The sequence below is a fragment of the Chaetodon auriga genome, chromosome 10 (assembly GCF_051107435.1).
Source record: "Chaetodon auriga isolate fChaAug3 chromosome 10, fChaAug3.hap1, whole genome shotgun sequence".
NCBI lineage: Eukaryota > Metazoa > Chordata > Actinopteri > Chaetodontiformes > Chaetodontidae > Chaetodon > Chaetodon auriga.
Window position 1 is genome coordinate 1,590,476 of NC_135083.1, and position 26,870 is coordinate 1,617,345.

The 26,870-nt window shown below is 45.4% G+C and overlaps 1 protein-coding gene across 2 annotated transcripts in view; it reads left to right on the top strand.

Annotated features, from left to right (window-relative positions):
* The first annotated feature begins 6,648 nt into the window (after nt 1-6,648).
* LOC143326826 (neural cell adhesion molecule L1.1-like) overlaps nt 6,649-26,870 on the top strand; it is a 39,578-nt gene continuing 19,356 nt past the window's right edge. For both annotated transcript variants that reach the window (XM_076740781.1, XM_076740782.1), the window contains exons 1-5: nt 6,649-6,869; nt 20,903-21,269; nt 22,134-22,148; nt 24,510-24,612; nt 25,359-25,528. In XM_076740781.1, the coding sequence (XP_076596896.1) occupies nt 21,125-21,269; nt 22,134-22,148; nt 24,510-24,612; nt 25,359-25,528 (433 nt within the window). In that variant the 5' untranslated portion in view covers nt 6,649-6,869; nt 20,903-21,124. The remainder of the gene's footprint in view (nt 6,870-20,902; nt 21,270-22,133; nt 22,149-24,509; nt 24,613-25,358; nt 25,529-26,870) is intronic.

Genomic DNA, 26,870 nt, shown 5'->3' on the forward strand with positions numbered 1-26,870 from the left:
AAGAATGAAGTAAGAGTCACTTCAACTTCATAACGCGCTCAGAAACTGAGCACATTGTTGTAATTCGCCCAAAAATCTGCACTAAATAATCGCTCGACTGCACAAGTATTTAGAGGTAGAGGAGACACGTCCTGAGTGTCTGCTTGGTTCGGCTGAGACCTGCAGCTTCACACATCTACACACACACACACACATGCACAGTTCTTCTTCTGTGGTGAAAGTGCTTCTTTTTGTACAGAAAAGTATACCAGTACAGTACTCGGTGTGAAGTACTTCCTCCAAACAGGGTCCATAGCAGGCGCAGAGGTCTGTCCAAAAAATAAAACACTCTGCAGCTCGTGGACCTGATCCAAACGCTGGTTCATGAGGTGCAATTTCCCAGCATGCATTGTTCAGAGAGAGTCCTGTAGGTGGAGACATTTACACACGAGACGCTGAGGCTGGCTAAAGTGTGTGTGTGTGTGTCTGCTCCACTCATCACATCGACATTTCTCTGTCAAACAGCAGATATCTCACATCACTCGACTCTCTTTGTCAATTGTGGATGAAAACGACTGTCACACACCGAGTTTGTTCAGATTCTTTCATATGGTGCTCCTGCACAGCTGTAATCACCTACTGGGCCTCCTACCCTCCATCTCATCTGTCTCAGCTGAGCCCAAACCAGACCAGCTTTGGCCACAATTCTTCTCAGGCAGATCTCAGGTGAAGAACAAATAACAGCTTCAGTTTGTAAAAGTGACATCTGTAAATGGTGCACCTGATGCTGAAGAAGCCATTTGGTAGGTAAAGTACAGGCCACCTGCAACTATTCCAAATTTAGATCAGCTTACCGTTTCAGCCTGAGTGGAGTTCAAGCATCTGTTGAACAACACTGCCCCCACGTGACGACAGTGAGAAGTGCAGTAAGGAAATAAAACTGAATAACTTACTTCAGATGATTAACTGTGGCTTGGAGAAGAGTGTGAGAGGAGAAACTGAACCTCTAGAGACATCACTAAAAACTACAGCATCTCAGCGTTAAACTACACACACAGAACAATCTGCACTGCTCTTAAAACGCTCTTCTAAACAATCATGGATGTATGTGTATGAAAGCCAGTGAACCACAGCACAGGAAGTCAAAGAAACAATGATAAGAATCGATAGAGGCACAGATCAAAGATCAATACGATGAAATACATGCCTTCAATACTCCTCTCCCTCATCTTGTATATGTCACGCAGAGACAATCTTAAAACTTGAGAGCCCTGAATTAGCTAGCTCGCTAACGCCGAAAACGACTGTTTACTACTCTTCAGCAAAAGACTTGCAGGTCAACGTTAGCTAAAGCTACATGTTTAGCAGTTAGCTAGCTCACTAACGCCGAAAAAGACGTTAGCTTAAACTAAGAACTGACACCAGCTGTTAGCTTGGTTCAACCCGGTTAAATCAAAGACAAACTTTCCACTATACTCTACTCACCACGCTTCTCGACGCTGACTCGCGTTCAAACAGCTATTCAGTCTCCTTCAGGGACTTTCTGTAATTGTGTCTTCTGTGATTGGGTATTTCACTTCCTTGCCCGGACAAGAATGGCGGAAACCGATTGGTTGAAAGTCACATGATCTCTTTTCTTCTTGGTTAAATCACAATACTCACGTTTAAGAGCAAATGCTGTCATCCTTTCCAAATCTGTTTATTTATCCAATATTTGCCATTTTCTAAAGATACAGTCCTTGTTCAAGTAATAGTTATTGATATCTGTGTACTGTCCAAGTTGTCCACATACAGTTATTGTTTGGAGAGATTTCTCATGATAAGTTTGTTGCTCTTTCATTACTGTATTGACACTATTTGGTTTATATGATGTTTGCAACATAAAAGAAAAATTACTTATTCATGTTTTAATGATCTAATAAAGAATTTATGCCCACAAAAGCGGATTTTGTTAAGAAAGCCAAATTGTACCAGAAAACTTTTATCAAAATTTGTAGTAAATGAAATGAAAAGGTATATTGAAACCGTGCAGCACTCCAGCAATTAAGATTTTATTCACACCGTTTACCTGAACTGGTGTTTTCTACATTTCTAATTCTATTGTAATAATCGTTGTAACCATTGAGTGTTGTAGTTATTAAGTTTTGTTATAAAGCTCAAAAAGAAGATGACTTTACACTCCCACCAGACAACATAACGAGTTAATAAACTCAGACCTTTTCTGTGATTTTATTTGGCAAATACTGTGAGAAGCTTTCCTGTTTTTGTACCTTTTTAGAGGAACTTCATAAGCATATTGCAGGTCAGCTGCAAGTCTACCAGGACTGCAGCATTTTATCAGCTCAAAACACAACACTTAAATATTTTTGCATCATTGGAATCTTAAGTCACTCAAGTCCAACACAGAATTGGATCTAATCACTATTTATGCAGTTTATTTATCAGCTACCAGTAACATACACTGTAAACAAATACAGACAATAACCAAAATGTCTTAAAGTGCTGCATAAACATCCTTAATGCGATTCCTCCGAGTGTTTCCTCCACCTGTTTGTGCCGATGTTTGATCGGTGTGTGCGTGAGGCAGACTGTGAAGAGCAAATCTTCCTCCCTCTCAGTCAGCAGGTATTGACAGCTTACTGTTTGTACTGATTTACTGCTGAACTCATCTGTGAATCACATGCGGGCACACATGCAGTGATGGAACAGCGCAGCCATAGTTTGACTGCAGAAGATTCATCAGACCTTTTTATCATCACCAGCAGCGTCCTCTTACTGTCCCGTTTTGTACTGCCTGTATTCATTTCTTAAACATTTTGTGTTGTCTGTCTAAAGCTATATGTCAAACTGGCACATCAATCAAAGGCCCGCGAGCGCGAATCCCTGCCCAACACGTTCATCAGCAGCCTGATGGAGCTCGTTACCTGTGGTCAACTTTCAGCTACCCTCTCCTCAAAAAATGGACGGTGGGCTTTAAAAACAGGGGTTTTTCTTTGAAGGAGATGATTTTTTGGCTCATCTTTAGCCAAGCTAGCAGCATCTGTTCAGATTGCCTTGAAATGTTGTAATTGTTGTCTGCAGACACTCCTGGTCCTCAGAGGATGAATCCCACTGAACCTGGTGATCATGTGACTTTCCCTCGAGTGAGGTTGTTGCATTTTGCGGTTTTGAGTGAAATACCTCAAATGACTGATTCTGATTTCTGATGCTGATTGATTTTAATTTTGCATAAAAGTTAAGGTTCTTTATTTTAGATCAGGATTACGCTAAGGGTAAAAAGTCACTTGTCATTAGGATCTAAGTTTAGCGCAAGTACTTGAATTTGAATTAGGTGCTGTTAGTCGGGGATCAGGTTCAGGTTAGGCATTAGGAAATGAATAAAAGTACAACGATCCGTATGCAGCAGTGTGTGTTTTACAAGGAGAGTAAAGGCAGCGGTGGGCGCAGAATTCATAAGCCTAATGGCTCTAATTGCCTTACAGGACTTATTGATGTGTAATGAAATGAAAGCGTTAACCCTTAAACATCCTCTCACTCTCTTTCTCCATCAGCGCTGCTCCGTCTCCCACTCCACCCGCACACTTAAGATGACGGAGGTGACAGGGTGGCTTTAATCTGTACAAGTGAGTGTGTGTGTGTGTGTGTGTGCGTGTGTGTGTGTGTGTGTGTGTGTGTGTGTGTGTGTGTGTGTGTGTGTGTGTGTGCTGCAGTTTCTTGGTGTTCTGTATTCCAGTCACAGAGGCTGAGTCACACTTACGGTAAACTGTATCCATAAGAAATGAGGCTGTGTGTGTGTGTGTGTGTGTGTGTGTGTCTGTGTGTGTGTGTGTTTGTGAGTGAGTGAGTGAGTGTGATGACATGTCCCAGACAATGCCAGACATGAGACAAGGACATGCAAGAAAGATCCTCATCTGCTGTATTGATCAGTGCATCTCAGCCCACACACAAACACACACAAACACACACATATGCAGCTTAAGTGAATTGAGTCTTAAGTGAGGGAAGACGCTGAGATGGAGGAAAGGGTGGAGGCAGAGGGAAGGTATGGGAGGAGGAGAGTGAGACAGACCTGCAGGAGGAGGAGGAGATAATGGAACTGCTGTCTGCTTGAGAGGAAACTCAATTTGCTGAGCAGAAGAGGATGAGGAGATGAAAGTGAAACAAAGGGCGATTCAGGAAGACGCTTCTGTCTCGAGGCCTCTTCACCGTTTTCCTCCAGGCCGGTGTCACGGCTCTGCAGAGCCCGGTCGGCCCAACGCTTTGCTCCACAAACAGACGTTCATGTCTCTACAGGGAGAATCGGACTTTTCCTCTAACGCCACCTGCAGGTGAAAGTTTGTACTTAACCTGCAAAACACTACACAACCAACGACATTCCCATCAGCCTCAGCTGTACGTTGTGTTTTGTGCTAATTAAAATAAATGTTAGCATGCTAGCATGCTAAACTAAGATGGCGAACATGGTAAACTTTTCAGCGTGTTGGCATGTTTTATTGTTGGTGCTGCAGCTGAAAATAGTCCTTTCAGTTATTTGAAGCAAAAACTAATTATTTTTGGTAAATTTGTTGCATCTGTTTGTACAATTTGACTTTAATTCGTACGACTTTGTGTTTATGTTTCTGCTCTTTTGTTCTGCAGCTGCTTCAGTGCATCAGGCTGCAGCGCTGCTGATTTTTGGCTCAGGTTAAATCATCGTCATGTCTTCAGATCAGGTCTCTTGTTTTTTAAATCAGTTCATGCACATCATGTCGGGTTGAGGTTTGTTTGAGATGTGCAGATTTTTACTTCGAATGTTCAGTTTGCTGTTGTTTAACTGGTTTGTGTTAATCAGTAATGAAGAGGAGGGACAGACGAGGAAAACACCACAACAACGATCACACACAGACTGCTCACTGTTACAGTGATGCACCGCCCTGCCAAAGAAAAACCCTTAAACACAGACGATCTCTCTGTCCATCTGTCCCCTCACACATTTTCTGTCTGTGATTCTCTCATACACACACACACACACACACACACACACACACACACACACACACACAGGAAGAGCGGGGGTGTTTAGGCTGCCTGATAACTAAAATGCCACATGTGTGTCTCTGATCTTTACAGTCTGAGTACGACAGAACAGAATTTCCTTTTTAGTGACAAAGAGGAAGAGGAGGAGGAGGAGGAGCCAAGAGGGAAAAGCGTCCAGAGAGACAGACGGTGACGGAGACTGATGTGTAAGACAGTGTGGGCTGAGTGCTGGGACTGAGCTGATCTACATGGTTCAGTTCATTTGAATTCAGTATCAGTGAATCACAACACAGTCAGAAGATTCATGTTTTCAAGAAAATCAGCCATAGAAGATCTTTGTTTCGTACTGCATCGTCACTCTCTCTTTGCCTCTTTTAGCTCGTTGTTTGATTCAGTCTCACAGCTCTCATCAGGCCCGTTTCTGGACAGACAACATCAGCTACGAGCTGGTGAAGAAAGTTTAACATTTAGCGACTAAAAGACGAAGATGTTTTAGCTGAATACAGATTCATCGAAGTGCTCCAGCTGTGACTCTGTTCGAGTCTTCTTTTCTCATGTTAAGCCGCAGCTCCTCCACTGGCTGTTGCATTGTTTTAACCTTTGTTTAATTTATGGTGAGCAATGCAAGATGGTTCCAGGTGGTCTCCTGTAACGTTCTGTGCAGTGTCCTCTTTCTAAATGACTGAACAGGTAAATGAATCCTAAAACATCATATGTGACAGGTGAAGAGAAGATGCCAGCATTTTCCAGAATTCATTGGTTTACCTTATCTGTTCTCACCTGAAGGCCGACGTTCTTCACAGCTTTAAGGTTTCTTGATGTTTAGACAGCAAAAGTACTTGTGAACTTCAGGAAAAGATCATTGTTTGGGTTAAAATCAATATGTTAGCATAACTTAAGTCCGTCACGTAAGTTGAAATAAATACAGGTCGTCACCTAACAATCAACTTGAATGTGAGGCAGCTTCTCCAACATGAAAGTCAAGTGTAGTTTTCAACCACAACGTGAAGTGCTGTGGAGAGTGACAGCTCCATGCTCCGTCTCATTATATCTTTATTATTATCATTACGGTTATGATCGGACCTGCAGAAACCTGAAGCTTATCCAATAAGTTTCCTCCATTTATGAGACCAGCAAACTGGTTCAGCTTTTAATACATTGAAGGAGAAGCTTGTATGCTGATAGTCTCGAAGGGGAGATGAATTTTTAGCAAATATAACAGAATTAAATTGTTTTCAATTATGAAATGATTTCTTCTGTTGACAGAGAGGACAAACGATAACAAGAAAAGACAAGAACAGACAGACTGACAGACAAAATGTGTTTTTTAAAGGATTTTACACGCACTGTTCACCATACAAGAAACCATTTGTGCTTTAATTACTTGTTCAATGTGACCTGCACCTTTTTAGCAGCCAGTTAAGTTTTATTCAGTGATGTTCTTCCAACCAGCTGGCCACCAGTAAGACAAGAAAACCAGAACAGAGAGGAGACACAGAGGGAAGGAGGAGGTAAAAATAGAGGAGGGGGAGCAGCATGGAGGTAAAGAAGAAGGGAGGGGCAGGAGGTACCAGGGGAATACAGAGGGAGAGAGAGAGAGGGAGAGAGGCTGCAATGAAGGAGGCTGATGTCATCTCTGTGAAGCAGCCAATCAGAGAGCAGCAGAGAGGGAAGGAGGGAGGGAGGAGAGGCAGAGCTCAGAAGGGTGTGTTTTATGTAGCACTGCAGCATCAGTGCAAAAAAGACACGACTCAGTGGACAGGAAAGAAAAATAAAGACCGAACAGAGAGAGAGAGACGAGAGAGGCGAGAAGAGAAAGAGAGAAAAGGGATAAAAGAGAAGAGGAGGCAGAGAGAGGCGCAACACCTGCAGAGGTAAGATGAAAACAATGGCATCCCACCACGCTGCTTGTGTCTGGGCTTCCATGCATGAGTGTGTGTGTGTGTGTGTGTGTGTGTGTGTGTGTGTGTGTGTGTGTGTGCATCTGTATCTGTGTGTCAGTGGGCCGGAGGCTGCGATGATGTCTTACATAATATGATGGCAGGTATGAACAACTGAGCTGGGTGTGTGTGTGTGTGTGTCACTGTACATACTGTACATGCGTGTGTGTGTGTGTGTGTGTGTGTGTGTGTGTGGGTGTATGAGATTCGTTCCCCTTCTGTCTGCTTTCACTGTCTGCCCCTTTTTGACTTAAACCCATAAAACATGAAATGACCACTGACGATCCTCGGCGTGCAGACGTCAGCGTGCAGGGAGCGTCTGCCTGCCTTGGTTCAGCTTGTCTCTCTCATATGTCGTCTGCAGCAGCGTGTTTTTATCAATATTAAATGAAATGCTGCACTATACAACATCACCGTGTTCAATTATTCACGGCTGGTTTGTCGCTCGCTTCCTGTCATGCTAAAAGTCTCTGGGCAGACTTCTTTCAGGTGTGATTTCTGCCTTTTAATGGAGTGTGATAAATAAAATCATGGCTGTAAGCGGCGCCATGTGTGTCCTGCTTCATACTGACGGCTGTACTTTGTTTTGAGAGGAGCTCAGAGCAGCGACTCGGACTTCCTCACCTGTCAGCTCGTTTGATTTGATGTCGGGCTGCAACAAACAATTATTTTCATTATTGATTAATCTGCCAGTCATTTTCTTAATCAGCCTTCGTCAGTGTAATAAATAAATAATTTGTCTATTTCCTCCACCCAAAATCGATGTCTTGTTTATCCGACCAGCAGTGAAAATCCCACAGATATTCAGTTTGCTGTCATATATGTTCAAAGAAAAGGCATCGACATTTTGGCATTTTTGTTTTAAAACAAATACTTGAAGGATTAAGTTGATGATCAAATGTTTTTTTTGTTTTTTTTTTTTATCAATTTTCTGTCATCGGCTGATCTTTGCAGCTGTGATTTGAGGAAGTGTTTCACATAAAGGCAGTAAAACCTCCATTTTCATTTCACTTTGTCTCTTTGTGTCTGTCCCTTAGTGTTACTTTCCACCAGGTTTCTGTTTGCCTGTTGACTCTTGAATTCCTCTTTTCACTCATAGCAACATCATATAAGCCACACACACACACACACACACACACACACACACACACACACACACACACAACCGTCTCTGGCTCCCCTTCTGTCTTTTGCATGGTGGGGTTTTCTTTCTGTGGTTGCTTTGGCAGTGAATGCCTCAAATTAGGCCTGAACCTGAGAGGAGGGGGAGGTGGAGGAGGAGGAAGAGGGGGGACACTGAAGGAGAAGATGAGGTGAAGGAAAGTTGATAAGCAGGAGAGCAAATGGAGGAGATACTGGAGGGCTAAAAGAGGAAAGTGGAGGTTTATTAAAGGGGAGGTGGAAGGATTTAGTCCAGAGGAGATTGAATCCAAAAAGAGCAGAGGGGAGGAGAGGATGGGGATGAAGAGAGAGAGATGAAAATAAAGTCTGGACTGGGAATAGGATGAGAGGTAGAGGAGGAGGAGGAGGAGGAGGAGGAGGAGGGAAAGTTGGGATCTGGCGTAGGAAGATTTTTTAGTCCAATTTTTCCTCGCCCCCCTCCTCTCGTGCTTGGCAGTCGTCAAGTTGACTGAAACCATCTGTTGGTGTTTTATGTTAGCGCTCTTTTGTGTTTCACAACCTCCAGACTGACAGACCAGAGGACACATGACACACATTTACCATGATAACAGAGTTACCACTCGATAGTCGATCTTCTTTCAGCAATGGGTCCTCGAGGCAGACAAAAGAGAGCTATTTAAGCTAACGTCAACTAAACATGTCAGCATCTTCATGAGTTGATAGAAGATGTGGAAATAAAAGAGTCTCATAGAGCAAGGTAGAAGTATCCTTAGCAGTATAAGTACACCAAGGTAAAATGACTAAACCATTATTTCATCCTAATGTAAACATGCTAGGCTGCTTAGCTTACTGTAAAAAAACAGAAGCTAGATTGTACTTTATTATCTATATTTTCAAACTGTATATTTCACCCTTAACATAATATAAGAAAAGGCTTTGAGGCTGAGGACTTAGCGATGAGTTTGGCTAACGATCTGAGAAAGCTAGTTTAGCTTGCTAAAGTGTTCGTCTCCACAAACCAAGTAAAGAGCTGGATAGCTGCTAACCTTCACATAGACTCTTATGTTACAGCATGTAGGTAAAGCTTTTTGATAGTGGATGTTGGTCTTTTTCTAACGTGACCTGTAACACCATAAAATAATGTAGTTAATTAATGCTATGCTCCATGGCTTTGGAAGCAACGCTACATTAGCATTACAAGCCCACTGCAGGTGGGAAGCTAGTTAGCCAGACTTGCTAATGTTTGCATACACAGACTGTTTAATCAACTCCTCACAATCTTTTCCTGTGTTTCATGTTTTATAAAAGTCTCAAACTCTTTGTACAGAGTATTTCTGTTTCTGGAGCCCTGAACACTGAAAGTTACTGTTTTCACGCTCCCTCATGAGCATTTAAGGGATGGCAGCACGCAGAAAAATAATGTAACTGATGGTAAAGGCGCTAGTATTTATTTTGAAGTGACGTTTGGAAACTATTTGATTGTCTAATAGGAAACTGGAAACTGATATGAGAAAGATTTTCTACAGTTACAAGCAAAAACCAGTAGATATCCATTAAAATGTCTTCTCTCCTTGGTGCTTTCTGTCAGACCCTGTGAGCATCCCAGCGAACCTGGTCAGCTGTCTGACCTCCCGGCAGCATCTGATTTGTATGATCATGTGCGGAGTGAAAGGACAACATGAATTTTCTTGTCCTGGCAGGTCTATAAAGTCAATAAAAGTCCCAGGAGGAGGGTTGAGGATGTAGTTTGGAGCCAGACTAAAAGGTCTGAGACGTGGGACAGCGGGTCAGAGGGAAGTCTACGCCCAGAAAATGAGATTAGTCTGACTTTTGCTCTTTCTCAGTTCCTCTGCATCTCTGATTCTGCCTTCCTCTGTGTTTCTCATTGTGCTTCTTCTAATTCATCTTCATCCATCTCTCTCACGCCCCCGCTCCCTCTCCTCTGATCCATCTTTCCTCTCGTTCAGCCTTTCTTTCTCTTTCTTTCCCCCTTGTTTTTCCATTTCATCTCAGCAGAATGAGGCCTTTGTGTTAAGAAATGAGAGGAATGCCCCTTCCTCTGTTTGCCCCCTCTTCCTCTTTTTACTGGTTTTACTCTCAGCTCTTCTTCCTGATGTCTTCTCCCTCCTTCAGTCCTTCTCTTCCTCTGTGTGTGTGTGTGTGCTTTTGTGTGTGTGTGTGTGTGTGTGTGTGTGTGTGTGTGTTTGTGGGTGGATGGGTGGGTGGGCATTCGTGTGTGTACTTGTGCAACTGTACATCTATCTTTGTGAGAACCTGTGTGTGTGTGTGTGTGTGTGTGTGTGTATTGGGTTGGGGGTGCATCCATTAGCTCGGATTAGAGACTGTAGGAGGGTCTTAACAGCCCCTCTGTGTTTGTGGTTTTAATCTCTTCAGAAACAGCTAATCTAACTTCAATGGTTTTAACATGTACAGTGCACACACGTGTGAACACACACACACACACACACACACATACACACACACACACACACACACACACACACACACACACAGTCGTACTTCCATGGATTCAGAACATTGCATTGACTTCCATTCATTTCCTGTAGACGTACCTTAGCCTTAAAAAAGTCTTCACCCTGAAATTGAACAATTTCCATTATGGAGACTTTTCTTTTGTCCCCATAAGGAGGGCGAGTCCCCACAGTGAGACTGCGTACACACATTTGCCCCCCAGGATATGAGTAATACACGCACACACACAAACGTGTGTGACTCTATGTTACTGCAAATATGTGACTTGTGTCTGTTTTTCTGGTCAGTGTGTTTGAACCATGAAAAGAGTCCATTCATGGAGTGACCACGAGCACAGAGGACACTTTATCAGTCGAATATCTGACCAACAGTATCGTCAGTCAGTCACATGACAAACAGTGAATCTGAGCATAACAGGCAGCACAGCGACCAGCGGCTGACTGATGTCTGACTCACCACAGGCTTCAGGGACGGGTGCTGAATCAGTGGGGATCAATCGATCTGCAGATGGTTCTGATCAGGAGCTCATTTTCATCCATATCTTTGTGAAATACTGTCCAATAAGATAATCGTGTCTCATCTGCGACGAGTCCAATCAATATTTGTTATAACTCATATTTATCGTTTTAGAATAAAAAGCAGGAGGAGAAGAAGACTGAATCGATTAGCTGAACAACACAAAGTATTCTGATCATTTCTGTAGTTCCAGCTTCTCAAATGTGACACGTTGTAGCTTGATTTGACATTTATTTATTACAGTAAACTAAATATCTTTGGGTTTGGAGCTGTTGGTCGGACATCACCTTGGATACACTCAGCAGACTGACTGATAAAGAAATATATTATTTATCTTAGAAATGATTAAACTCTAAAACTATGGAAAAATCATTCTCCCACAGCTGCAACATTCAGTCAATTAATTGGTTGATTGACAGACAAAATTAATCTGCAACTATTTTGATAATTGATTAATAATTTAGCCTTTTTTTAATTTTATTTTTTAATTTATTTATTTTCTGATTTTTTTTATCTGTTCTGAAATCTGTATATTTTGCATTCTTGGACATGAGACGACGTCACCTTCAGCACTATATTTCTCATATTCAGTATCATCCTTTGCAGCTCCAGTTTCTCACACTTAAAAAAAAAAAAAGATTTCTTAAGTGGAAAAATTCTTATTGGTGGATCAGCTGTCTGGTTGGTGATGAATTCAGATATGAAATGTTACCATATAAAACTGTCAGAGCATCTTTTAAAGAGCAGAACCTTCCTGAGGCAGAAACACTGGAGAGCCTCGTTTCCTTCCCTTCGGTTTCTATTTCTGCTTTTATTTGCCTCTTCATACCTGCAGTAAGTCCCTGATGCTGTAACTTCTCCCCCAGCCGACCATCTGCCTCCTCGTATTTGTGGGATACTGAAGTGTTTGCGTTGCTGCGCTTTAAGAAGCTGCACAAAAGATGAAAAAATAAATAAATGTTTCACAAAAGCAGACGGCTGCTCTGACACTCTGCAGACCAGAGGAGGAGAGGCAGGTGGGAGCTGAGACAATAGCAGGAGAATGTGTGTGTGTGTGTGTGTGTGTGTGTGTGTGTGTGTGTGCATTTATATGTGTGATGTGTGTGAGAGGGAGAAAGAGAGAGAGGGAGAGGTGAATCGAGGAGATGTAGGGAGTGGCACCGAGAGACAGCGAGGGAGAGGTGTGGAGGGATGGAGTGGGGGATGGGAGAAAAGCAGGAGGGGCAGCGTGGGGGATGGGGGAGAGAAATATTACTGTGCTGCTGGAGTCAGGGGGTTACCATGGTGATGGGGGAAAGACAGAAAGGGATGGGAGACGGAGACGGAGACCGGCTCCACACACACACACACACACACACACACACACACACACACACACACTTAGACATAATGCAAATTGACATTTTCAGCGACTGATTGAATAATATGATAAGCATCAAATCCCCTTTTAATTTAAAGCATCCTTCCTGTTCTCTCTGGGTGGGGTGAGAGGAGAAGATGCTGAGGAGGGATGAAGGAGAAGGGAGATGAAGGGAGAGGCTCTCTGAGCTGAGAGGAGATGAAGAAATGTGATCTTCCACCTGGGAGTGCGGTAACTTGGAGACAGAGTTGTGGCTTTTTGGATGAATGGCAGAGAGATGCGACAGCAGATGTTGATTTGAAAGTGCATCCAGAGAGACGTTATTTAAGTGATTTGTACGGTGGCCCTGAGAGATCAAAAGCATGCAACTTGGAAAACGCAAACAAAACCAAAACAAATACAAGTCACACCGCATGAAATGAAATGAGCTGATAGCAGGATTCAGAGTTTATGTACCGTTAATTGAATGGGTTCGCTAGTAATGAGCAAAGGCTGAGTGCTGCTCATGTGTTGTCCTGCTGCAGAGCTTAAAGCTTTCAGGGCCGCTGTGTCTTTGCACTCAAGCGAGCAATAGTTCATTGCAGCGCTAATATCAGCACATTTGTGCCTAAAATGATCAAATCTGGACTGTCTGCAGCTGGAGAGCGGTCGCCGGCTTGACCTCACACCTTGAAGATCAAGAGGATGAGGTTATTATGTGAAGAGCCCCGTTAGCGCGGGCTAACGTCTTCTAGCTGCCAGCAGGGATTAGGTGTGATGTGAGCGGCTGGGGAAGCGGCCCGGAGTCGCTGCTCTTGGTGGATTGGCAGCAGCTGGAAAGAAACAGGTTCAGAGCCAGACGAGCCTCTGAGCTGTGGGGGGTGTGCGTGGGTGGGTGGATGTGGTAGGCTCCAGAGACAAGTGTGTGTAGGCGGGCGGATGCTTGTGTGTGTGATGGAGGTGCCACTGGTGAAAATATTTCAGTGGAGCTAATCTTCATAATGTACAGTAATTTTCTTTTAGGCAGGTTTTTGCCTCAAGCCTCACAAAGTTCTTCAGCCGTGCTCTCAAACCTCGGGAGGACGCACGGCCAATTAAACTGTTTTCATTCAAAGTCAGAAATGCTAATTTAGAGATTCAATATCTTTAGAGCGAAAAGACGGTGAATACTGGACCTCATGACGTGCCAGTAACAGGGCTCCAAACCAGTGCTACCGTGGTTCCTTGTCATATCATCTTCAAAGGTTGAAGTCCGTCAGTGTCACAGCTTCTTTCTGCTGCTTCAAAGTGGCCAAAAAATCAGTTCACACAGATTTGAGCTTTGATTTCCCTTATCAACTTAACCAGGAGCAGTAAACTGTATTCCTTTAACAGTAGGAACCACCATGTCAGCATTTATGCTCTTTATGCAGCTGATGTCACCTGAATCAAAAGATCAGATTTATGTTAACTCAGTCAATCTCTCATGAAAAGCTCACTGACTTCTGTGCACACAGACACAATCAGACGAAGACGACGCGGAAAGAGTTGCAGCATATTATAATCTGTGATAAATCACAGTTCTGCTACAAACTCTGTGTGTTTGAGGCGTTTCTGCTCTCAGCCCTGTTTTTGATTGGTTCTTTCTTGGAAGTGAGCATGAAAGCACAAACGCAAATGAAAGAGGAGAAGAAGAAGAAACAGGGAGTCTTGCTCACGGATCTTGCAGGTCAGCAGTGTGTTAATGGCGCTGGTTAACGGGGCCCGTCACGGACATGTGATACACGACCACGGCGTGTATTGATTGACATTACAGCACAGCGGACCGTCCCATTGGACACTTTACACTGTCAGCAGGGCGCCGGGGCTCGACAGCAGTATTCTGAGTCCATCGCTAATAACGTCGATGATTTCATGCTTTAATCCGCACTGCACTAATATCATCACTGTAGATTAATCAATTACTGTCCTTTAAGAGGATTACATCACCGGCCTGCTCTAATATGATCTGCTTCATGTTGATGCTTTGCTGTTGTCACTTCTTTCATTGATAGTTGGTTACTGTGTGACTCTGCCTCTCTGCTGTGGGAGCCTCAGAGCAGTGATAGATGTTTGGCCGTGGGTCTTGTATATTCCGCCCTGAGCGCTCTGTTACGCCGCGGCCTCTCACAGCTGGTGCCACTCGCCCCTCAGCTAAATCTAATAGACCCCAGCCGGGCCAGGAAGCCACCCAGCGCGGGGGCTGCTGTTTATCCAGGAACATACCGTCACTAATGACTGATTTATGCGCTCCTATGCAGTCGCTTGGTTTGTCGTGTGGAGAGAGGCAAATCAGAAACAAACACATGATACTGGCTTTGTGTCTGCAGAGGTGTGTGTGTGTGTGTGTGTGTGTGTGTGTGTGTGTGTGTGTGGTTGGAGGAGGGGGTAATCCAGAGGTGGCTAAACAATGTCACGCCAATAAGAGCTGATTTGAATGTGAAAGGCGTTGGGTTGTGCTATGGGACCAGCGGGTAGAGAGTCTCCCCCATCCCGTCTGAAAGGCAAATAGACAGAAAAGACACAATAATTCAATACTGACAGACAGATGCACATATCTGTACACCAGAGCCAAAACCATTAGCCAAGTTAGTTCAGTGGTGCAAAATTAATTCTAATAATAAAACAATTTGATGCACAAACGTTAAACATTCACCTGCTGCAGCCTCTCAGTCGTGCTGATTTGAGGATCTTTGGGTTTTGGATTGTTGGTCTGATAAAACGAGCTGTTTGAAGACGCCACTTTGTGTTTTAGGAAAACTGTGATTAATCAATCAAGGCAAAGATCAGCAGATAAACCAGTCATGAAAGCAGCTGTCATAGACGCACACAGCAGATTCCAAACAAACTGATGTTGAGCTCAAGTTTTTAGACTGAACAAAATCAGAACTGGTTGGTACGACGTGTTTTCAGACGTCGTGTTTGTGGATCTTCAGACGCGATCTGGTTTAATAACTGAACACATTTTCAGACATCGTCTCCTGGAAGACGTTCAAAGTCTTGTACTCGGTAGTTCACATGAAAAGTGACAGAAAATAATACTTTTTCTGTCGGTCTGAGGGAGGGGTTCCTCATCTATACGGCCATCAAACAGTGTTAGCGTAACTCATGCTGATGGGAGCATTAATGTCTGAAGCAAAATTCATAAGAATCCATCCAACAGCTGTTGAGATGTTTCAGCCTGGAGAACCGACCAACAGACCAATCAGCACTCTGCCAGCGATTACATTCATCACAGCTTTATGTGGGCTAATCGACAGACTCGTTTAATGGTTGGATGCTCTTTTCTCTATTACGCTCTTTCTTTTATGGTTGGAGCTGATAAGAGGGGGAGTTTTCATGTTTAAGCTTTGCCCAGAGCAGTTTCATAGACGCATCGCAGCTGTAGAGCCAGAGAGAGAGGAGCTGCACACGTGAATAGAACGGCAGAAAAGGAGGAAGTGACTGAGGAAAACACACAAACAGAAAGAAAACAAAGAAAGAGGAGAAGAAGAAGAGGAGGACAGCGGGTGGCTGGAGGCCTGTCAGCTGACGGGCTTTGTTCAGGGTCAGAAACCTCCTCGTGTTTATTGAGTTATTCATCTCCTCTCGTCCGCTGGGACTCCAAGTCTAGTTAGACTCGAACACAAAGGCAGCTTAACACGGACGTGTGTGTGTGTGTGTGTGTGTGTAGAGGTGATGGCGACATGATGATGACATCAGTGTCATAAAGCAGGAAGCGATGCAGCGCGTCAGTTACCAGAAAGGCCGCCGGCTGCCTCAGGGTGGACTGATGGGACCTGGATGTGTTGAAATCACTCCTCAGATCGGGACAGTGATGCGTGCGTCTGCGGCGAGTGTCCAAAAAGACCAAAGGACAGACGTGAGGACGGCGAACTCCGTGTTTAAACAGCAACGACAGAATCTCGTCTTTCAGTTTCAGTATCTTCGTGATGCAGAGTTCAAACAGGGATGTAAAGGGGCTTTTTGTTGTCTAAGGAAGGGACCTTATGATGTCATCGTGATGTCATCAGGGTCAGCTCGGTTTGGGCTGGGAGACTTTTTTCTTTCACACAAAGCCTGAATTTGTTTGGCAGACGTGGGTGTGTTTTTGTGTGTATTGTGTTGCATTATGAGAAATGGAGGATCAAGAGTTTATTTATGTCACACACACACACACACACACACACACACACACACACACACACACACACACACACTGCCTCCCCATTCACAAACACACAGACATGTTTAACTCAGTGGTGCTTTATTAAAATGACACTTCTGTTACATATTAATGAGGCCTGATGTGAAGGACATCAGCAGTGTGATCTACACACACACACACACACACACACACACACACACACACACACACACACAAATGCTGACCACACTACAGCCTGGAGCAAAGAGGTGGGGTGAGCAGGTGATTTCATCTACTCTGTGTGTGTGTGTGTGTGTGTGTGTGTGTGTGTGTGTGTGTGTGTGTGTGGAGGAGTAAATATAAGGTATGTAATGAATAATGAATGTAGGTGAATTTAGGTCACACAGCCAACTGGGAGGGACAAACTGGGAATAGCTCTTTCTTTCCTCATCTACGTGTGTGTGTGTGTGTGTGTGTGTGTGTGTGTGTGTGTGTGCGTGCGTGCGTGTGTGTGTGTGTGTGTGCCTTTGCTTAATCTCCATCCACACTTCCCACTTCTTTCCTGCAGATCGGAATCTATCAATGAATTAATTTCTCGCTCTGTCGCACACTATCCGTCCACCTGCACCCAGCCTACCCCCCCCCCCCCCACCCGCCACCCCACCCCTCGCCGTCACTCTGTGATCCCCCCACCCCGACCCCCCCTCCTCTCCTGCTTCAGGCCTCCCAGCAGACTGTCCCACCTGCACCCGCCCTGCCTCCCCGCCCCCTCCCGGACTCCCGGTGGACCGGCTGGTCCACCTGCCCGCCCCCTGAAGCCCCTCAGGTTCTGTGGGTCGGCTCAGGACTCTGGAGGACGTGGGCTGGGAGGGACAGAGGGAGGAAATTGGTACAGTATGTTCAATGTTAAGCAGTACAGAACGGAAATATGGCCGCCCGCAGGCTCTGAGCTGGCTCGCTTTCAAACCTGACGCTGTGTCTGTCTTTAACAACCCAAAACGCTCAGCTGGCCATATTTAATCAGCTCGACACTCGACCACTTTCCCAAATTCTGCAGGAACTACTCACAAACACTGACGTTTGACGTCTTTGTGAAGTAAAGACGATATGTTAGTTCTGCATGGCCGGTAGCTTCATGGTGGCTAATGCTAAAGCTAATATTACTGAGGCAGTTAACGACTCTGCGGCTCTCCTCTCTTTCACCGTTATCCCATAAACTTCAGTCTCATTTAAAGGCAGCGATGAATTATTATCTCTATTCTCCACTATCTTGCACCTATTTGCATTTGAGAGGCTGAAACCAGAGAAAGTTTCATTGTTGCTTGAAAAATGACTTCAGTGATGAATTCATGATCAAATGTAATAATAATCTAAAGTTATTATTCTGATTTTGGGGTCCGTATATAAGAACACAAACCCCGTGTCACCTGAACACCAGCTTTAAAACATGCATGTGTCCTTGGTGCATGCAGTATTGTCACACGTGGAACCACGGCCGTGCAGGAAGCTCACACTCTTCAGCTCTGATGGACCTGAAGACTCGTCCTGCTCGTCGCTCGTCTCTACAGCCTAAATGGACTGTCCTGTCCTCTAATGGCTCCCTGTGTGATCGACTTCAAGAGGCCATCATGTGCCGGGGACCATGAAAAGGGAACAACACTGTGCATTAAACGGCCGAGAGGACCGTCTGTCAGCGGAGGTCAAGTGTCTCTAAGCCGCAGCCTGAATGAAGACGCGCAGACACACTCCACGTCTGAGAGGACGCCGTCCGCCATCGTCAGATTAAGACTTAATTCATTAATGAGCGGCAGCCCTCCCCCCTGTTTAACTCCACCTCACAGCAGGAGCCCATGAATATTTAAATTAAAGGAAGTCCATTTGAATAAGTACCAACCAGTGAGAGCGTATACTGGATATTGTTATTAGAACTGGAGCATGCTGGGACATTTCCACCTCCCATCATTCATTTTCTGTGCGTGTGTTACGTTTTCTGTCTGCGCTCGTTACACGAGGGGAACCCCCGCTGCCGGTCGTTATCTTTCCCTCGTTAATGGCCAACACACACACACACACACACACACACACACACACACACACACACACACACACACTTTATGTCCCACTGTTCTGTTTGGATCATTTATTTTGTAAATAAGCCTGGCAGGTAACAGCAGCCCAAAGGGCCGGGGGCAGGTGTGTGTGTGTGTGTGTGTGTGTGTGTGTGTGTATGTGTGTGTGTGTGTGTGTGTGTGTGTGTATGTGTGTGTGTGTGTGAGTCAGGAGTGATAATTGACAACAACAACAGAGTAGATTGGTGAGGATCTGACAACAATAGGAGCTGAAACAGGGGTCATGTATGTTTCCTGTGTGTGTGTGTGTGTGTGTGTGTGTGTGTGTGTGTGTGTATGTGTGTGTGTGTGTGTGTGCGTGTGTGAGAAAGAGAGAGAGAGAGAGAGAGATGTGTGCTGGGGACAGGTTGCGTAATTATTAGATGTAGGAGGGGGTCTACATTAGCCAGCTGTCACTCCTCGCCCCTCACCCTTGTGTGTGTGTGTGTGTGTGTGTGTGTGTGTGTGTGTGTGTGTGTGTGTGTGTGTGAGGACTCCAGGCGGTTACATACAGACTGATGAGTTATGACACCTTGTGGAACCTCCTCTGCCCTCGTTGTCTGTTCTTATTTGAAGAGTCTGGCCGATCAGGCTGCTGTCAGTTCAGAAGTTTCTTCATCTCTCATTTTCTTCTGTAGCTGCTTCAAAATTGCTCCTCTGCCTCCATCATCATCATCATCATTTCCATTTGTGCAATAGTTTTGCTTCCATCAGCCTCAGCTGTCCTTTAGGCAGGCGTTAGCATGCTAACACACTGAACTCGTGGGTGAAGATGGTAAACATTACACCTGCCAACCATTAGCATTACTACCAATATTAGCATAATCACCGTGAGCGTGTTAGCTTATGTTCACAATAAAACAAAAACATCTTTGCAGCCTGACACGTTCTGTCTTTACAAACAGAAAGCTGAATTAAAAGTAGCCTTCGCTCAGCTCGGTACGCTCAGGTCTCACTGCTGGGGCCTCACCTGGTGTCATGTGACTGGTAGCGTATGGTTGCTAATGTTAGCTCAGACAGTTTGGTGACTGAATGACTCTTCTGTACTTGTGCTGCTGTCACACCACAGTTCATCAGACTGTTTGCCGTTGACCTCATCCAAGAGCCAGCAGTATCTAACCAAGGCCAGTCTAACCTCAGTCAGTGTGAGAGGTCATTGGTTGTTACCTTGTTGTTTACCATTCAGCCTACAACAAGCACAAAAAGGCTGCAAGTGAACCAAATTGAGGCAGAAGTCGTGTTTCCCTGCAAAATTTGATTTTCAAAAGAAATTTGTAGTGAATCAACGTAACTCCTGAGAGACGAAGCTGCTTTAGAAGAGCAGCCCTGTTTGTCTGAGCATGTTCATCAGAGGGATCCCCTTGAATTTATTTCTTGTTTTGTTTCATCAAAGTATTCCCACAAATGGAGCCGCCGCCTGATTCCAGGGGCTTTGAAGTGGCGCTCGGTTATTTTTAGAGCGACGGCGAGTTTTTAAAAGTGCAGAGCGGATTTCAAAAGGATTTCACCAGCTTTAAGATCGACCCACGGAGGAGCGTGTAATCCCTCACTTCAAGTTAAAACAAGAAAATGACCAAAGTTGGAGCGCTGAGGTTTTTGGCCTGGACGGCGAAGGCGGCGGAACAAAGGGGGCGAAGGCGGATCCATCTGTGTCTGCTCTCACCCCCGACACTCCTGCTGTCACGGGTCAGCGTTCAGTCAGCAGCCAGGGACAAAGAGAACATGTTTAGATGAATGGAAATGCAGCCGATGTGGCAGAAAACACACACACACACACACACACACACACACACACACACACACACACACACTTTCTCTTTGTAATGTCATTAGTAGAGAAGATGTTTCCTGCTGCTTTGATCTGATCTTCTGTCTTTATCAGGATGACCTAATCCCTTCATCTTTGACGCACACACACACACACACACACACACACACACACACAGGCGTCCATCGTCTTTAATTTTTGTGTATTAGAGAAATATTTGGATTAAAAACTGTGTTTAAATATTAAAATTCATCTCCATCAGCTGCTCTGGAGTTCAGGCTGATTTCATGTCTTCAGGTCGGAGTTGATTCATGTTTGTTTTGTTCTGTTTGATGAAATTAATGATCTCTCCTCTCCTCTCCTCTCCCCCTGTCCCGTGTGCCCTCCCTCCCTCCCCCGTCATCCCTCCTTTGTTCTCTCGGTCAATCCTCCCTTCTCCTCTCCCCCCTGCTCCTCCTTCTCCCCCCCACTCTGCAGCCGGAGCAGGGATTTGGACCTGACAGAGAGCCTCATTCAGACTGTGAAAGCAGCGCACACACACTTTAAACCACAGTTGTTTCCTGGTCTGTGCTCTCCAGAGGGTCTGCGAGGTCTCTGGAGTGTGTGTCTGCTCGTGTGCATAAGCTGGGAGGGTGTGTGTTTTCCATGTGTTGATGAGTGTGTGGGTGTCCTGTGTCACTTTTCATGGGACATTGAGAGATGTGTGTGTCACAGTGTCGGTGGACGGGCTGTAGGGGGCCGTGCTCCCCCGCCCTCCCCCTCGTCCTCCTCCTCCTCCTCCCTCTGTCCTTCCTCTCCTCCACGCCTCCGCTCGCTCAGGGAGCCATCCACATCCCCAAAGACTGTGAGTACTGCTCGTCCGTAACATCTCACTGTGAATAAAGACCATTTCAGCTGTTTCCTTCAACGACGTCCTCAGAGTTAACGAACACAGAGACGCAGAACGAGCTGTAGCTTTATGTTGTCAATTTTAATTATTTACGTCACCGCCGCTGTTTTCAATGCTTAAAAGTCAAAATGTCAGCAGTTAATTTTCATACGACGCTCAAAGGAACCAGAAATGTCTTTTGGTGTTGCTTTTCTTGTCATGTTCGTTTGTCTGTTTGCTCTGCTTTTTGGTTTAAACACATCACATAAGCACAAACACAAACACACTTATCCACACAATCAGCTTCACAATGGCCTCTGGTCCCGGAGGTTAAGTTCAAAGGTCAGCAGGCTTTGCCATGACGGTCCCAGAGGAGAGGAAGAGGAGAGGAGGAGTCGGGTTCAGCTTGACCTTCATCCAGTGACCTTTGTTTGTGGGTGTGGCAGAGAGAGGAAGAGACAGAGGAGAGGGGAGGAAGAGAATGGGGGGGGGGGGGGGTGATGGAGAGAAAGATGGATGGAGGAGGACAGGGAAGGTGAAGAATAGAGGGTGGAGGGAGGGAAGGGTCCAGAAGGAGGCACAGAGGGGAAAGATGTAAAGTGATCCGGGACGCCGTCGTGTCTGAGCCAGAAAGCCGAGAAGACGGCAAATCCTGAGACGAGTCGTTATAACGTCAGCGTTATTTATAATCAAGTGAATGAATGAAAGTGCTGCAGCTCTGAAAACAGTGTTTTAAATCTGCAGCTCGTCAGTGACTGTGAGTCTGCTCATTTTAAACCAGCGTCTTGTCTAAGTGTGTCCTCTCTGCTCTCCTTTTCCTGCTCTCGTGTGGACTCTCAGACAAAGTGCATAACAGTAAGTGACCTTCCTCGTTGTGACAATGAAGACGTGTGTGATGCCTCATTCCCACAAACCTGTCATGTAGACGACGGAGGCCGTCAGTCCAATCTGTCTTATTGTTGCTGCGTCTCTGCCTCGTTGTCCCCCATCACCCGTCCCTGCAGGGACACGGAGCAGACAGTGACGTCCGATGTCGGAACGTTTGTCGGCCTCGTTAGAGTTCAAAATCAGTCATTGCTGTCCAGAACAAATAAGGATTTTTCTCCAAATTGTCCACTACGTGACAGGTTTACTGACATATTTATTGAATGTAAGAACATGCATTTAATCCTTGATGTCAAGTGGGAAAAAATGAAATTAGAGGGAAAGTTTGACATTTTGGGAAAGTGGCTTTTTTTTGCTTTCCTCTCACTTTTTTGCATTAGATGAGAAGACTGATACCTCTTTCATGCCTGTACACTGAATATGAAGCCAGTTAGCTTAGCTTAGCATGAAGGCTTGAAACTGGCCAAACAGCTAGCCTTACTGCGCAGCAGCACTTCTAAAGCTCCTTAATGAATGTGCATTTGTGTAATCGGCCAAAAAGAGTGAACACACGTTCTAGAGGGGAATGAACGAACAGGCATGAGACGGGACTTCTGGCATCTCCTCATCTAGTTCTTTGTAAGAAAGTGAATAACTGTGTTTCCCAAGTCAAGTCAGTTTTGTTTGCACAGCCCAGCATCCAAATCACAATTTAATTTTCCACAGAGGGCTTTAGGATCTGAAAACTCCCCAAAAATCCCTTTAACAAAGACAAAACAACAGAAGAAACGTCAGGCAGAGCAGCAGAGGAGGGATCTCTCCCCCAGACGTGCAGCGTGCAGAACAGGCCGACACAAAAACAACAACATATGAGAAGTTTAATGACAATGTGTGAAGAGTATGGATGAAGGAGGACCTTAAGGTGTGACCTAATCTGACAGATATCTGCACATGAATGTCAAATCTGCAGACAAGGGACAAGATGTTGGTAGGAAACTTTCTGGTTTCATTTGTAGACTGAGTAGTTTTGACCGAACACGTCTGAGCAGGCTGTGCTGGCATGGAGGTAAACACTCTGTGCCTTTTTTAGCTTTTTTCAGTCATATTCATCTGCAGATATCTGTTTATAGAGATTAGCCAAAATGTCGCCGTCCTGTCTCCAGCTGTGAATCAGACTATCAACAATGACCGAGGCACAGAGCAGGAAGTCTTGGCCAGAAATCTGCATCCGTTACCCAGAAATCCACTGAGCGCAAACACTGGCTGTTGCCCCCAGACAGGTGACCAATGGGTTCTGAGACCAGGTGGGCCAAATAGGTAGAACCTGAGCCATACAACTTCAACTGACGACTTCTTATCGCTGACAGGTGTAGAGGACGGCATACCTGTCCTCTGATGCACACCTCAGGTCTGTCGGTTTAAACTCAGGAGGACAGGTCACTCAAACACAGACGAGCACAGCATAGCTCACGATGTCCAGCTTCAGCGAGTCCCAACCTGCAGACTGCAGGCTAGCTGTGACGCTTCCTCCACACGTCCAACAAGCCTGCCTGCTTTCAGGGCACTTAGAGCAGGATGTGGTTCCAGTCCATTATATGCTGTTTATTTGCTCTGCAGGTTGGACTGTAATCATTAAGTATGATGTGGAAATTAGGAAACATTTGATATGAATTATTTAGCCCCTCTGACAAGCTTGTAAAAGCCTTGACAAATCAAGCTCACGTCTGCAGCTGGTAGAACAGGCGCTCTCAGGAGCTCCTGCACCTTCGGGGTACCTGCAGTCGTCAGGAGGAGGCGTGGACAGATTGGAGCTTCATTCATTTGACAAAACAGGAAATACAGTTTGACATTAAAAACATATTCAAGTGAGCTTTTATGCCTGAACACTACAACATGCCAGCTGAGAGTGTGTGGAAGCTAGCAGACAGTTAGCTAACGGTGATGGATCAACAGGTCAGACTAACCAGCTAGCTGTAATGATGGATGCTTTAAATGCTAAGCTAATGTGAAAGTGTTGAATAAAGTATTGGAACGTGATGTTCTGCCACTCAGATGCTGGTAGCATGAATCACAACGTTAAATCACATCCAGGTTTAAATCGGTTTAAATGATCACATCTGGAAGGCGGCGGGTGGTGTGACTGATGAAGGTTACTTGAGGTCATCCAGCCGGACTGTTTGAAAACTGTTTGCTGGAAAGTTTGGAACAAATCGTGCAGATCAGTGGAGGTCTGGCCTCCTGATGATGGAGCAGATCTGCACGCCTGTATTTGTTCGCCTGAACTGGGCAGTATTTCATTACTGTGTGTGTGTGTGTGTGTGTGTGTGTGTGTGTGTGTGTGTGTGTGTTCAGTGTCACAGCCTCCGGTGATGACAGAGATGCCGACTTCGTACACAGCCTTTTCTCGAGAAGACATCTATCTGCCCTGTGAGGCCTCTGGTAACCCGACGCCCATGTACGTACAGCAGCCTCGTTCACCTGCTCTGTGTGTGTGTGTGTGTGTGTGTGTGTGTGTGTGTGTGTGTGTGTGTGTGTGTATGTGTGTGTGTGTGTGTGTGGGAGTGCACAGACATAATGACAAATAAGACACATGCGTGTGTCCGGCTGTTTGTCCACTTCCGCCCTCTGGCCTTTCCGTTGGCTTGGTGATAAATGTTCTTATAATAACATCACAGCGATAATAAAATCATGTCCGTCTGTCTGTTTCTCTTTGTCTCTTCCTCCCTTCCCACTCCTCCCCGCCTGCCCGCCCTCCTCCTCCGTCGTCTCCTCCATCAGTCTCTTCCTTTCTCCTCTTCAGTTCGAACTTCTTTTGTCATCTTACAGACTCTGGCTGCAGATCTTCTGTGTTTGCGTTCATGTCAGAGCGCTAACCGTAGCTTTTAGTGAAATAGTGCATTTGTTGGGGACTATTTGCAGCGGTGGATTAATCCACATTGGGTGCTTTGTGTTGTGAGGTGTTTCTAAAGATTTAAGTCCCCAGTAGGAGCCAATGGGCTTGGAGCTGAGAGCCCGAGACAGGAAGTCAGGAAGGCTGTTTTGGCCTTTTTAACACAGAGAAAAACATGGAATTGGTCCAGCCTGTGTTTGTCAGCACATGACTTCATTTTCTTGTTTTGTGCCGTGATATCTGTGTTTAATCATGTGCGCTGTTTGTCTTTGCTGTTGACCTGACTGAACGCTTCCTGCTCTCGTCTGTAGTTTCCGCTGGGTGAAGGATGGGGAGGCGTTCGGGTCACACCTCAAAGAATCCGGAACGCTGGTCGCGGACGAGGACGAGCCCCTCACGTCGTACGAAGGCTACTACCGCTGCTACGCCTCCAACACCCTGGGGACCGCCATAACACAAGTCGTACGGGTCATCGTGGAGGGTGAGTGTCACACACGCACACACACACACACACACACACACACACACACACTGTGTATACAAATAAAATATAATACACAACAGACACAAACACAGGCGGACTGTGTGTCCACACATGCTGATTCACAGATGTCACATGAATGAAACGTTATGAAGGATTTACACTGAGACACAAATCCTCGTCCTTCCACACACACACACACACACACACACACACACACACACACACACACACGTAAACACTTCAGTGACTCATGAGGGAGGTTGACTGGGGCCACCTGTTCTGCTCGCTCATCTCTTGTTACCCTGGCAACCATTTCCCGGAGACAGAGCCGTGACGTCACTCGGCCGGGAGGCTGCGCGGGGTTGCCAAGCGTGAGCCGGTGCTGGGAAGGCGGCGTTTGACCTGACTGTGCTCAGCCTCCGATAAACACACGGCAGGCAGAGCGTGAAGTCAGAGAGGAAGTAACGTAGTCACACCTGAAGGGTGTTGACGGACTGCGTGTCCAGTGTCCACTGTCTCTGTGTCTCACCGTGACCTCTGTGCACTCACTGAGCGCTTCCCAGCCGAGAATGAAGACTGAACTCAGGGCGGAGAGAGTAACTTGATTTCCTCTCCATGTTTTTGATTTTATCTGCATTTACAGCCGCTATTGACCTAAAAAGATGCTGGAATTGAGCATCAATCAAAGGCAGTGCAGTTAAGGACAGAGATATGTGAAGTTATATGAGAAGAAACTCAATGTGATTATAGTGTTAGTGGATTTATAACAAAGCGATTTACATTGAATTAGCATTGTTTTACTGCCATTATTCCAGAAAGCATGATGACCAACCCTGATTTGGTTGTTTCATGTGGGTTCAGTCTCACTGCTCTCATCCGCCTCCTTTCCAGCAGCAGCAGCAGCTGATTGCAGCAGAAAAGCTCTAACAAACCCAGTGAGCACCACCCGCTCAGCAGCAGACTGCAGGAGCTGGTGAAGGCTGGACTTCCATCTTCATCACGTGCACTCAGACACGACTCTAAATGAAGGCTAATGGTGCTTTGTAAATAGGCAGCTATTGGCTAATTCACCCCATCAGAACATCAATTCCTGCAGGTTTAATGCACCGTAACCTTCAAACTGTCAGAATCACATAAAGACGTAAAGTAACTTGTGTTTTCCACACGTAACATCTCTCACTTCATTCCCCCGTATGATTAAGAGGAATCCCGGCATTGTTTGTAAAAGTTCAACCCTCCTCCCTTCTGCAATTATTCTCCATTAAACCATTTCCTGTGATCAATAATGTTACAGCAACTGAGAGGCAATCAGTGCAGTAAACAGCACAGAGTGTGGAGC